The sequence below is a fragment of the Crocuta crocuta genome, unplaced genomic scaffold (genome assembly GCF_008692635.1).
Source record: "Crocuta crocuta isolate KB4526 unplaced genomic scaffold, BGI_CrCroc_1.0 scaffold69-1, whole genome shotgun sequence".
Taxonomy (NCBI): Eukaryota; Metazoa; Chordata; class Mammalia; order Carnivora; family Hyaenidae; genus Crocuta; species Crocuta crocuta.
The window spans coordinates 1,871,481-1,885,529 of NW_027551577.1; the positions used below are offsets into that span (position 1 = coordinate 1,871,481).

Here is a 14,049-nt window from a genome sequence, read left to right on the forward strand (position 1 = left end):
GGAGAAGAGAAGACAGAGCCAGGGTGGGGAACCATGTAAAAAACTCAGGAGAATAAACCATACAAACACTTCTAGCATCTACATGCCAGCGACAGCTCAGGCTAATTGCAAATCATCTTATCTATTCATTACTGCAGGCACCCCGGGAACTCCTAGCAGCCACAGCAGCAGCTATGTGGAACTGGGTGAAGTCACTGCGCATAAGGGGTCAGAATCAGGATGTCCTTTAAAATCACCACCATTTTCGCTTTTATTAATTCTGATCAGGCACTCCCAAAGAGAGTAAATGGTTGAGGCTGAATTGCATTGCCTTTAAGTTGCGTCCACAAGGTACAAGGAACAGCAAGATTTGGCAGTTATCCACTTGGGATGATCAATAAGGGCATTCATCAGTCTTGGGAAGGTGGGGTCAGAAAATCCCCACTGTTGTCAATAATTTCAGTGTTTCACTCTTACTTCCAAGGTGAATGGGTCCAAAAAAAAAATCAGCTTGGGTATACCTCTTAAAAGGCTTCTATTCAGAAATTTAGCTCAGGGCGCCCTTAGCTCTTTAAACAATTTAAATAGATTGTCTTTTCTAGTTCCCTTGAATAGAGTGTATATTTACACAGTAAAAGGGTATCAATCTCAATTTAGGGTATTTTCCTGATGGTGAAAGATATTTAGTTTGGCAAGATTCCAGAACCTTCCCTGTTGGTGACTTTCCTGGAGGGGACTAGCAAACTCATCTTTCCCATCTACATAAGAAATGTCTCTTGAATAATGGAAATGCTCACATTTCCACTGTATTTGGCATTTTAGACAATACTTTCACACAGATGATCAACTCTGATCTTCTCACTCTGCCACAAGGTAGCATGAAACCCATTTCTCAGATGCAGTTAACTGAGGCTCAGAGAGAGAAAGCTACTCACCCCAATTCACAGAGCTAGAAATAAATAGAGCCTGAGGCTAAAAAGAAGGCCCACTCTGTCCCCTACACCTAAAAGCCTGCCTCTTGGACTCACCCGACAACAAAGAAAATATGCTGTCACAGTACCTTTCTGCTTCTCGGTCTGCGCTCTGCTGTTTGCTCTCAAAGGCATTGAAGCTGCTCATGTCCACATAGCCATCATTTTCATTTGCTGTGGACAGGGCTCTGCTCTGCTCTTCAAACAGCTTTGTAAACGTCCCAGCCCTCGCAGGCCTTCGGGGCGGAATCTGGATGTTTTCATAGTCCGAGTTCATGGCTGGAATGTTCTCGTAGTCTGAAGTGTCAGCGTTAGGGAACGAGATGGACCGCGGCTTGGTCAGGGGCAAGGGCAGAAAAGGGGGCCGAGAGCGGTCTTCAAAGGACTCCACTCTGGACACTGTCCTGCTGAAGGGGACGCCTTTCCTCTTGCCATCCCTGTAGAAGATAAGGGAGGAAGGGGATTCAGAAGCCCGGAGCTTGCCAGTCCGAGCCTTCAGCTGCGGGGAGTTGCTGAGGCTCCTGCGGTCGATTTCTAGAAGCCTGGCCGGCCCATGGTAGCTGGATTCTGAAGAGGACCTGGAGGAAGACACATTGACGTCCACATGCACTTTGTTCTCAGACTTCTTTTTAAACGTCAGCGCCAGGAACCGCTTGAAGGAAGACTTCTTCTTCTTAGTATGCTTGTCCGAGGGCTCGTTCTCGATCAGCAGGGAGGGAGAGCTCTTGGTGATGGGCTTCTTGGTGATGCAGGCCAGGTCGAAAGGGGGTGGGATGTCAACCACAGAAGAGGGTGTCGAGGTGCCGCTGGATGGAAGGTGGTTCCTCTGGGAGAAACTCCCAGAGGAGCCGATCACACAGGGCAGGGAAAGGTTGTCATCTTTCCTTTTGATCCTATGGTCGTCCAAGCCAGATGCCTCAGGCTCCCGGTACAAGATGGGAATCTCCCGGCCTTCCACGGAGAATGATCGGGGGTACAAAGTGAAGGCTCTGGGCTTTGCTGGCAAGGCCCTGCTGGCTTCCAGTGGTTTCCCCTCCAACGACAGAACCGTCTTTCTTGCCTCCTTGGTGGCACCTCTAATGCCAATGGCTGATGGGCCAGCTTCTGGTCCGGTTTCTTCTGGAACGGTTTCTGGGACACAGCCAGCCACCTTCCCGGAGTGGGGCCTGGCCCTCGTGATGATGTTCTTCCTGTCAATGGGGACCAGACCACCCTCAGCATCAGAATTCGTTTCTTCTTTTGTGCCGTAACCACTCAGTGTGTCACATGCAGTCTGTGTCTCCAGCCCCTCTCCTTCCCCAGGGTCAGCCTCACGCTCCAGGTCAACTCCCATCTCATAGGGGTTGGTGAGCGCATCATCCTCAGCATCCTCATCCTCTGGCATAATCACTACATCAGGGACAGAGGGGCCCTCCCCGGAGCCACATGAAGCTCCAGCAGCAGGGCCCTGCTCTGCACATTCTCCTGACTGTGGTTCCTGCTTGGACTCTACGCCCTTTGTGGACTTTGAAGAAGAAGAGTAGCTCTCGCTACAGAAAGAGGTGCTCTCAGTCAGAAAGAACTCGTAGGGACTTCCTGAGAGAGGAGTCACAAAGTCGTCAGCACCATCACTCTCGAAAGGAATGATCTGGCAGCTCTCCTCAGCAGGTTCGTCCTGCACCAGGTCTCTGCCTTCTAGAGGTTCGTCTCCCACCTCCTGGGTGATCGTAGTCATTCCTTCTTGGTCAGTTTTCTGGTTCAGGTCACATGGCTCATCCTGGTCCCCACAATCCCTGCTGGCTGTGGCATCTTCACACTCACACTCCTCGGAGATTTCAGGGCTACCTGTGGCTGTCTCCGCCTCCTGGACCCCTGTGGCCGAGTCCTCGTTCTCAGTGGGTTCCTTGCTGGCATCGTCAGCATCCCCCTCAGAGGGCCTGTCGGAATCCACACATTCTTCTGGAGCCCCATATTCTGTGTTGGTGGAGACTTCCTCACCACCCTCCTCTGCCTCCCTGGGCATCCCAGGGGACTCAGGCTCCTCGCTGGGAGTTGCTGGACCCTCTAAATCAACGTGAGTGAGAATGATATCGCAAGGAAGGACTGCCTCTCCGTCCCAAGGTCCCCTCTCCTCCAGGTTGTATACGTTGTGCTCTTCCACTCGCTTCTCTTCCTCCTCACTTGTCGAGGATGACGTCCGCTCCTCTGCCCCAGGTTCACAGGCACTGTCCTCTTCCACATTCTCAGGAGTTGGGGCTCTGCCTCCGTCAGCCTCTCCACTCAGCACTGTTCCAGTCCCCTCCGGGTCACTCTCCCTGCCTCCCTCCCCACACTCCTCTTCTCCAGTGGCATCCACATCCGCATCCGCATCTGGAGGGGTGACTGTACTCTCTGCTGAGCTGCTGTCCTTGGGTTCCTCCTCTTTGGGCGGAGCCCTGGGGACCACAATGTAATCCTCATCAGCCTCAGACTCTGAGCACTCCAAGGTGGACTGCTGCTCTTCGTAAGGCCCCCTGTCAGTGCAGGGCAGCCTCCCGTTGCTGCATTTGTTCAAACTGTTGATCATGTATACGCTGGCTCTCCACTCGCTGGGGGTCGCCAGCCTGGGCTTAGGGGCAATGGGGGGTTTCGGGCCCCTAGACATGGAGTTGGGACTGGGAAAACTATCAGGCCGGGGTGATGAAGGGAATTTGGGTGCTGTCACTGGTGTGAGGGGACTGGTAGTCTTTGGCTTGGGAGCAACTGGTGGTTTTGGTGAATCTAAAGGATGAAAAGAAGGAGAAAAGTACAGTTAAGCCTTATTTCCATTCAGAGTCTCCTACTTGCATTTTTAAATGGACACTGAAGATAGTGATCCAACCTATGTGAGCCCACTCTGCTATGTTCTGTCATAGGTTTATGCCCTCCTCCATCATCCTTAAAATCCCTTGACCTCCACTGATGGTTCATTCTGTAAACAAAGTGAACAGATCTTTCTTCTACACATAGTCCAGCTACCAAAACCCAACTCAAAGACATACTCTCAAATAAAGATGTCCAGATCACTGTAATCATTCATCCAACAACTATGCATTAAATGCTTTCTAGGGGCACCTGGGTGGCTCAGTTGGCTGAGTGTCCGACTTTAGCTCAGGTCAGGATCTCAGAGTTTGTGACTTTGGGCCCTGCATTGGAATCTGTGCTGTCAGCACAGAGCCTGCTTTGGATCCTCTGTCCCCTCCCTTACTCACATGCTCTCTCTCCTCTCTCTCTCTCTCTCAAAAAGAAACATTAAAAAAAAAATGCTTCCTAGGTGCCAGGCACTCATGAGATAATGCTGAACTTGACAGTCACCATACCTCCACCTGCATGGAGCTTACATTCATTCTACAGTTAATTCACTGGATACCTACTATCTATATGCATAGCACTGTACACAGGAAGGTCTTCTAAAGTTAAGACAAGAAGAGTACCTCTGCTGAGGACTTGCGGTTGAGTCAGGGAGACAAGACTAGCAGGACAACTGGAGGACAGAGCTGCAGACCTTGGGAATATTATGACTGAATAGCCATTATCTCATTCCCTCAAGAATGATACACCAAAGGTTTGTAACAGTGATGCATGATTCTTCTAAGGGTCACCTCTGAATTCTACGTGCTTCAAGACTGGTATCTACCTAAGTGCCCTGCATCTAAATTTCATGGGCATCCAAATTTCATGGGAGAAACTACATGGTATTTTCCAACATATATATTTGCAAACAGTCTCTTCCCTTGTGGATTTGGAGGATCTATTTGACCATGTCAATTCATAAAGGATGTGGCACAAACTGTACATCCAACAGGAGTCAGAGAAGCAAGAGTTTCCGTGACGAAGGAAGACCTCCTGGTGAAATTAAAGCTGTATTTTGCAGAATGAGAGGGACCTGGACAAATGCAAAAGTTAAGGGAGTAGCTGCCCACTTCCAAGTTCACCCGTCCTGCCACAAAACTGCTTCGATGCCTCCAAGCCCCTAGCCACACTGTGGGCAGTGTGATGAATGAAGATTTCCAGGAAGGCAACTCCATCCTGACATCTTGGCTTCAAATGCAGCGCCTGGCTCCCCAGTGCCCATGGATGAGGACATACAAGTCTCCCCTTAAGCCTCACCCTATCGCCCAGTGCCATCCCCACTAAGGCCTGGGTTTACACAGAGCAGCTTCAGAATGCCAGCCTGGCTCATGACAGAAGGGAGATGAAGCAGAGTTCCCAGAGGTTTGTCAGCAAACTCTTCTCCCCATGCATCTGACTCCCAGTTAAACCCTTGCAGCCCCTATCCCCAGTCATTTGTAGTCCAGCGCTACCTGGCAGAAATGAAACATGAACCACATTTACCATCACATATGTAATGTTTATTTTTCTCATAGCCACATTAAAAAGTAAAAGAGAGGGGGCACCTGGGTGGTTCAGTTAAGCATCCAACTCTTTTTTTGTTTGTTTATTTATTTATTTTTAGAGAGATAGAAGGCAAGTGGGAAAGGGAAGAGAGAGAGTGAGAGAGAGAGAGAGAGAGAGAGAGAGAGAGAGAGAGAAGAGAATCTCAAGCAGGCTCCACGCTGTCAGCACAGAGCCCCATGTGAGGTTCAAACTCACGAACCATGAAATCATGACTTGAGCTGAGACTAAGAGTCAGATGCTTAACAGACTGAGCCACCCAGGTGCCCCAACTTCCAAATCTTAATCTCAGTTCAGGTCTTGATCTCAGGGTAGTGAGATCACCGTAGGCTCTGTGCTGGGCATGAAGCCTACTTAAAAAAAGAGAGAGAGAGAGAGACACCTCTGGGACACCTGGGTGGCTCAGTCAGTTGTGTCCTACTCAATTTTGGCTAAGGCCACTATCTTACATCGTGGGATAGAGCCCCACGTTAGCTCTGCACTGGGTGTGGAGCCTGGTTAAGATTCTCTCTCTCTCCCAGGGCGCCTGGGTAGCTCAGTTGGTTAAGCAGCCAACTTTGGCTCAGTCATAATCTCACATCTCGTGGATTTGGGCCCCGCATCAGGCTCTGTGTTGACAGTTCAGAGCCTGGAGCCTGCTTTGGATTCTGTGTCTCCCTCTCTCTCTGTCCCTCCCCTACTTGCACTGTGTGTGTCTCTCTCTCTCTTTCAGAAATAAACTTTAAAAAAAAAAAAGATTCTTTCTCCCTTTGTCCTGCATGCATGCTCTCACTACATATATATATATATACACACACACACATATATACATACATATATATACCCTTTAAAGAAGTAAAAAAGAAACAAGTGAAATTAATTTTAACAATACTTTTTTAATTCAATATATTTGACATATTATCATTTTGATATCATCATGTAATCAATAAATCATGTTTGGATCAACAGGTCATCAATATACAAAATTTAAATTAAGGAAATATTTGACATTCCTTTTTGTACTAAGTCCTTGAAATCCAATGTGTATTTTACACTTTTCAGCACACTGCAATTCAGAGTAGCTGCATTTCAACTGCTCAGGAGCAACATGTGGGTGGTGGCTATCGTGCTGGCCAGCACAGCACTGGCTGGTTTTAACTCACCTCCACGGGGCTGTTCCACTGGCACCTCAAGCCAAAGTCAGTATCTCCCCTAAATGGGAAGAACCATGTAAAACTTAGCTGAGGAGGCCCCAAAGGAAATTAAAAAGGCCCAGAGTAGCAAGAATATAGGTGGCTGTGAACCGTGTTCCTGAAAGGGCCAGATTTCAGTCTCTTGAGTTGCACTGTGCACATAAGTCTAACGAACTCAGTGGTCTGGTTTCTGAGCGTACAGCTAATGAGGAGGGGTAGGGACTGGGGGTTAGAACAGGAACACTGCCAGGTGTGAGATATGGTAGCCACCAGCAAGGAGGGGAGGGGAGAGAAGAGACACAGCTGTCAAGACTCAAAAGGCCAAAGCACCCCCTGCATCAACACCTTATCCCACACCTACATTCATCCGCCTCAACACCGAGGCCAGACACGGACATCCAGATGATAACCCAGAGTGTTCAAGACAGAAGTGGCCTTCCAACTCATTTCCATAAGCAAATATGTCCTAATTCAGAAAAATATCTGTCCAAATTAGTTAAAACACACACGCACCACCACCTCCACCTCCACCTCTACCTCCACCTCCACGCCCACCCCCACCAACAAAACCCACCCAACTATGTGGATTTTAAACAGCTAAGTTTTAGTTAACCTGTCACTGTGGAGTAACAGTGAGGCTTTGGAGCCTGGCTGATCTGGGTTCAAGTTCTGGCTTTGCTACTTACAAGCTATGAAACTAAGCCTCAGTTTCATCATCTGTAAAATGGGTACAACAGTAACACCTACTCTCAAGAGGTTATGACTATTAAAATATATATAATTTATTAAAAGTGCCCAGCAGTAGGCCCTCAAGTAGGAGTAGTCAATAAATAGTAGCAATTTGTTATTCTAATAATGTCAGTCTTTGCCTACCCCACATCTTCCCCTGGTATAAGTCTTGCTCTACACTGATATATAATATTAGCTTCAAGTTTCCAATATCAGGTGTCAGGCATTGGCATGAAATTACTCTTTGGGGGTGGGGACTCTCATTTCTCATCCTTAACAGGCGGTATTTTACACAAGCACCATGAGACCTGACAGAGGGACAGATGGGCCATGAAAAACGACCATCACCTTGGTTGCATCCTCCCCACCCCCACCCCATCCTTCATCCAATCAAGCTATTGATCTGTGGGCGCTGTCTCCTCGAGAAAGGTTACAGTGGGTGTCTGAGGCATGATCCTGCAAGAAAATGCCTTCCCCACAGGATCCCTTAGGAATGACAAGCATTTAGCGTCCATATCCTGCTTCCAGTTCTGAGGTTCAAAGTGTTTCACCTGCATCCTCTCTGGGATCAAAGGATGTCAGAATCAGAAAGGCTTTGTCTGACCCTTCAGTAAAAGATAGGGAAACTGAGGCACATAGAGGCGAGGCATACTGTTCTCAGCAAGTCTGGAGCAGGGCCCAGGGAGAATGTGGGTTTCTTGCTTCCTGGTCCAGCTGCTTGAACCTCTGCCTTTACTCTTTTGCCACTGAGCTTCCTTCTATAGTGGAGACTCAGGGCTCCCAGCTTCTAGTGAGGCAGAGAATAGTAAAATTCAGAAAAACTGAGGCCAGAGAGACCAGAGACAGCTAGTCAGTTGTGAACTTTACAAAAGGCTGAGTCCGGAACTCAGAAGTACTAACTGACCATAAGGTGAATGACTTGCTCCCATTTGTTCTCATCCAATTTCTATTAATCCAATTCCATTAAACAGATATTTATTGAGCACCTTCTAGGTGCTGGGCACCCATCTAGAATCTCTGGACACATCAATAAACAAAGCAAAGAGCCTGTCCCTCATGAACCTTTATATTCTAGTGGAGGAGATAAGCAATAAAAAGCAGAAGTATGTTATTGTATATTAGATGATCATAAACTCTACAGACAAAGCAGAAGAAGGACATGCATACCCTGGCTAATGTGGTGAGGGAAGCAGAAGTGGTGAGGATGGATCCAGGGACATCCAAGAGGAGGCTCTTGCCATAATCCAGGCAAGAGACGAGACAGTGGAGGCTTGGACCAGGTTGGCAGCAGTGGAAGGGGTCAAGAAGAGTCAGATTCCAAATCTGAAGGTAGAGCTGGCAGGATTTGCTGGCTGGTTGAATATGGAGTGTAAGAGAAGGAGCAAAGTCAAGGACAACACCAAAGTTTTGAGTCAGAGGAACTGGAAAAATGAAGTTGTCACCAACTGAACTGTGGAAGGCTGTAGGTGGTGGGGGGGGAAAGCCAGAATTTTAGTTTGCGTGTGTTAAATCTGAGTGACCTACCCCACACCTAGGTGGAGACATATCTAGTGGACTCCTAGCTATACCAGTCTGGGCTCTCGGGAGAGGTCTGGCTGGAGGTATCCAGCACAGAGATGGAATTTAAGGCATGGGCCTGGTGACATCACCAAGAGAATGAGTGTGAACAAAGCAAAGAGTGGGGCCAAGGAGGGAGCCCTGGCATGAGGAGGAGCCAGGGAAAGACACTGGGGAAGAAGGGAAGAAAATGAAGACTGTGTGAGAGCTTCAGCTCAGCTCCCTCCTGCCCCTCTCACAAGACGGAACCTGACAGCACTGGCCCTCTGGCCCTCGGCACAAGGTTATCTGGGTCCTAGACCAATTCTGCCTAGAGAAGGACCCGCAGAAGAGATAGCACTGGGGTGCGTGTGGAAGAACAGGGAGGATTTTCATAATCAAAGAAGATGCTGAGTATGCCAGACACAGGGAACAGAATGTGCAGAGCTCCAGAGGTGGCAAGTCCTTTGGGAGTACGGTAAAGAGTCCAGTATGGCAGGGATGGGGGGACTGCAGGACAAATTAGAGCTGGGGCTTCCTCCTCCGGGTGAAGTTCGTCTTTCTGACTAACTAGAACCCAGCATGGGTGGAGCTGGCAGACCCTCTGCTGCCTCATGAGTCCCTCTGGCTGCTGTGGGAGCCTTCCCTTTCTCAGTATCACTAAGCCCAGTGGTAACACCGCTTCACAATTTGCTATGTGTGAACATAACTCGAATGCAGAATGCCCTTTGAGCCAAGATGCCAAGAGTTAACTGATGGTGGGGGAACCCCAATGACAGAAGGAAGAGATTTTTAATGGCTTCTGGTGATAGAAATCATCTAGCCAGCCCCCATTACTAGTTTATATTTTTTCTATTTTAATTAAGTATCTGTCACTCACACATTCATGCTGCTGCTCCCTTGTCAGCTATACAGAGGTTAAACAAGAGGGGGTATTGGGAGGAGCACTGGACTGGGAGTCAAGAGCTCTGATCTCCACTCTTGGCTCTGCCATTAATTGGAGGTGTGTCCTTGAGCAAGTCCCTTCCCTTTGCTGAGCCTCAGTTTCCCCACCTGTAGTGCAAAAGCACTGCACCAGTCAGTAAAGTGCCTTCTGCTCTGGCCAACTACAGCATTTTAAACACATGGGACTTCGTCTGGTGTCCCCTGATATCCCCTTCTTCAGTCCGAGTTTGTTTCAACTGCAGTTCACTATATTCCCCCTGGAACTCTCATAGCCATATGTTCCAAGAGTAATTATCTTCCAATTTCACCTTCCAATTGCATCTTAATTTAACTTTCATTCCTGGGTGCCTGCTGGAATGTCCAAGCCTGATGATTTCTAATTAGGCTGCTGTTAAGCTAGTCCAGTGATCCACAACAGGGTACATACTGCACGGGACAAAGTTGGAAAAGCATGGGCCCCAGGCTCAGACAGACCTGAGCTCCAATCCCAGCTCTGGTACATATCAGCTGTGTCATCTTGGGCATGTCACTTTGCCTCCCTGAACCTCAGTTTCTTTCTTGGTAAAATGAAATAAATACCTCCTTTTTCTATAAGGCTGTTGAGAAGTTCAAAGTAAATAATAGAAGACACCTAACAAACTCAATTGGCTATCATTTCTTGTACACCTACTGTGTTCAGCACTGCATAAAAAAGTAGGCTCTCAAGCTGGACAGTCTGTGTTTCAATCCTATCTTGGCTCAGTGACCATAAAATCCCTGAAGCTCAGTTTTCCTACCTATAAAATGGGGATAGCAAGAGTACTCACTTCATAAGGTTACTGTGAAAACTGAATTGATAAAAGTAAAACACTTAAAAGCAGCACCTAGTTCCTAGTAAGTGATCAATAAATGTTAACCAGTATTCATTAGTAGCTCACCATATGACAGACACTGTTCCAGATACCTTATGAGCTTTCTTTAATCATGAGAACCCAATAACCACAATCGTACCATCTCCATTTTTCAGATGAGGAAACTGAGGCACTGAGCTTAAGTAACCTCCTCAAGATCACATAACTGTGTATATAGTGGTTCTGAAATTCAGTCCCATGGAGTCTGCAAACCATTATGTTACGTGATCAGGAAATTCAGAGCATGGCATACAGAAATCAATATGGGAGGTTTTCATCCTTGCCATCACACTGAAAAAGTAACCAGGTATATGCTGGAGGTAAGTTCCAGGATGGCTAAACCCAAAAGCAGCAACCACTAAGACTTCCTGGGACCAAGCCTGCCTCTAAGCTTATTCCTGCTCACTTCACCCCCAGAGAAGGGAGGGCTTGCCCAAGCCTCAAGCAGGGAAACGTGGGAAAACTGGAACTGCTCTCACCATTGTTTTAAAGTGGGTTTTATTAGGAGCATAGGAAAAAGCTAGCTTGCCCGGCTCTGTTCAGGCTGTGCCAGAAGCAGGCAGGAAGGCCACCTTCTTCCTCCGAGGAGTGCCTAACTGAGCATGGGGACCCTGCTCCAGCCTCTTCCACTCCCAGAGTGGCACCCCTCCACCCACCAACCCCTCTTCTGCCCCACGCCTCACTGTCCAGGCATCCACATGTCCAGCAACACCAGGGCCTGGCCACAGGAAGAAAGGTACCACATTCCCGAGTCCCCGAGTGTCTCCTTTGTCAAATCAGTCCAGCCAATGTCTCCCCTCTGCACCTCCCAGACAATGACTTTTTTCATTAAAAAGTCTTTAAAAAGAAAAAGCCACAACACACACATACAAGGCAGCAGGATATGGTTCTAAGACGGCCAAAATGGTGGCTTCCTGTTTCTTTAGGGATGTGTGTTTTGGAGTATGGCTTCGGACAAGGGTGTTGGTCGGAGAGAGGGCTGCCTTCTGCTAAATTTTAAGAGAAAAAGAAAAAAAGAGTGACTCTCACTCCTTGGCAGGGAAATGAAGTTAGCGGAGATAGTTGCCCTGCAAACTCGCCTCTTCAGGGAACTTTCTGCCCTCTGGGTGGATCGAGTCAGGAATCCGGAGACGGCTTCCTGGCATGGCCCCATCGGAGTCTCAGTTACTAAATCTGTTAAATGGCACTCCTCGGAAGGGATCGCTTATATTTACTATCAAACGCATTCTGGATTTCCCGGAATCCCTGAGCTGGCACAGTCGGACTCGAAGGACAGGAGGAAACGTCTAGAGTGCGGCTCAGCCTCAGCGGCGAGGAGCGTCCCCGTGGCGTGGCGTGTGGTCCCCGTAGGGGAGGCACAAAGAGGGCCCTGGGCCAGGGAGCGGCGAAGGAGGGTGCGCTGGGACGGGGAGGCGGGGGAACAGTAATGTAAGGTTTTCTAGTCTCATCCCGAGAGTGAGCTCTAAGTCTCGGGGTCTAAGAGATAGGAGGGAGCAGGAATAGTCCTAAGAGTGCCCCGCCAGGTACTAATGGAGCAGGACTAGACCCCGGGGTGGCAAAGCGCTTCGGGAGGATCCCGGGGCCCCGGAGGGATCTCCGAGGGGCCAGCGAGGGTCTGGCGTGGACCCAGAGGAGCCGGAGTGGGGATTCCGGGACGCGATCAAGTCCCCCTAGCGAAGGGAGCATTCCTCGGTTGCCAAGCCGTCCCCCACGCCGGGGTCGCGGTGGGAGCGGGATGCCGGCGTACACCGCCAGGGTGCGGCCTCGCCGAGACGGAGGGAGCGTCCCTGAGGCGGGGCGTCTCGGACTGGGGCCCCCGAGGATTCTCAGCCTCCTCGGCGAAGGGACTCCAACCCGCCCAAATCTCAGCCGCACCCGAGCACAGTGGGAAGGTCGGGGGATTTTCGGCGGCTAGCTCCAGGGGCCCCCGTGGGCGCCAACTTGGAGCGCCTGGCGCGGTCCCCTTGCGCGCGTCCCTCGGCGCCCAAGGTCGGGCGAGCCTCCTACCTGCTCTGTTCATTTTCCAGCACGCGCAGCCGGGGGCCGCCCGTCGGTCAGTCAGTCGTCAGTCCCAGCGATAGTCCGCGCACCGCCTCACTCCATGGCCACCCCGCGGGGCCCGCACTCCCAGGCGCCTGCCCCGCCCCCCACCCTCGGCGCGCGCCGGACTCCGCGCGTCGCGCAGGGCAAGNTCCTAGACGTTTCCTCCCGCTCTCCAAGAGGATGGCTTTTTTTTTCCCCTCCCTTTCTGCTCTGTCAGGGATCGAAGGAGACAGGGGGCGAGGCGTCCCCGCGCCGATTTAAAGGGGCCGTGGCGACTCCGGGGGCCGCGCGAGGTTCAAGGGACCAGAATCAGTTCCTGTGGTGGGGAGGGGGGAGGGGGGAGGAGCAAGAGATTGGGCTTCTTGAGACCCCATAGTCCTCTCGTCCAACGGACCGTCTCTTTCATTTCAACCTGGGGTATGCATTCAGTTCTGTGGCGAGCGCTATGCCGAGATCAGAACAGGACAGCTCCTGGTTCTTACCCTCATGGAGCTTCGATGGGAGATCAGTGGAGAAACAAGACAAATAACCAACAAATATTATTTTAGAGAGTGATAAGTGCCTTGAAGGAGATAAACCAGGGTAGTGGGGCAGAACACTGACTCTCAAAAGTGTGTGATCAGCTTCAGAATTGTTAGAAAGGCAAATTTTCAGGATCGCTCCCCAGCCCCACCCTGGCTTTCTGAATCAGAAATCCTGTGTTTAATAAAGTCTTCAGGTCTTTCTGATGCAACCTGAAGTTTGAGAACCACTTGTGTGCAGTATGGGTGATCAAGAAAAGCCTTCCTGAGTTGCTGACCTTGAAAGGAAGACCTGGTTGCAAAGAGCCTTGTGAGCCTTTCTGTTCGCCCGGCGCACACCAGCCAGCACCTCCCTGGGACTCAGGCCTGGCGCCAGGTGATATGGACGACTTGGGCCAAGCCTTCACCCTGAGGTCCTGGTCTGAGTGGTCCGGCAAACATAAGCAGATAGCTCTACTTCCCAGCACAACCGCTGGGATGTGGACAGGAGTGCACAGGGGCTTGTGGGAGGTCAGAGGTATCCCCGGAAGCGGAGAGGGTTCAAGCAAAGGAAAGGCCATGCCTTTCAGGTAGAGGAAATGGCTTGAGCAAAGACTTAGGAGGTGTGAAAAGGCATAGCCTGTTGGAGGAGCCAACAGGGGTGGGCTTGGCAAAGAAACAGACAGCTGGCCAAAATGAGAGGTGCTTTTTTTTTTTTTTTCTAAGTAATCTCTGTGCCCAATGTGGGGTGGAACTCATGATGCTGAGATCAAGAGTCACATACGCCACTGACTGAGCCAGCCAGGTTCCCCAGAGGTGCTTGAATACAATTCTAAGAGCTTCCTTACATCAGCCATTGAGAGCTGAGGGCAAGGACCGTGGCTTCCATGTA

The 14,049-nt window shown here is 49.9% G+C and overlaps 1 protein-coding gene across 3 annotated transcripts in view; it reads right to left on the reverse strand.

The window, feature by feature from the left end:
• The window catches only part of FGD5 (FYVE, RhoGEF and PH domain containing 5), a 121,461-nt gene extending 108,747 nt beyond the window's left edge, over positions 1-12,714 (reverse strand). For 2 of the 3 annotated variants that reach the window (XM_077751585.1, XM_077751584.1), the window contains exons 1-2: positions 12,622-12,714; positions 1,040-3,689 (exon numbers count right to left, since the gene is read on the reverse strand). In XM_077751585.1, the coding sequence (XP_077607711.1) occupies positions 1,040-3,689; positions 12,622-12,634 (2,663 nt within the window). In that variant the 5' untranslated portion in view covers positions 12,635-12,714. Of the gene's footprint in view, positions 1-1,039; positions 3,690-8,410; positions 8,475-12,621 lie in introns of those variants that run through there. The other variant, XM_077751586.1, reaches the window with a different exon arrangement.
• Between the last annotated feature and the right edge of the window lie 1,335 nt (positions 12,715-14,049).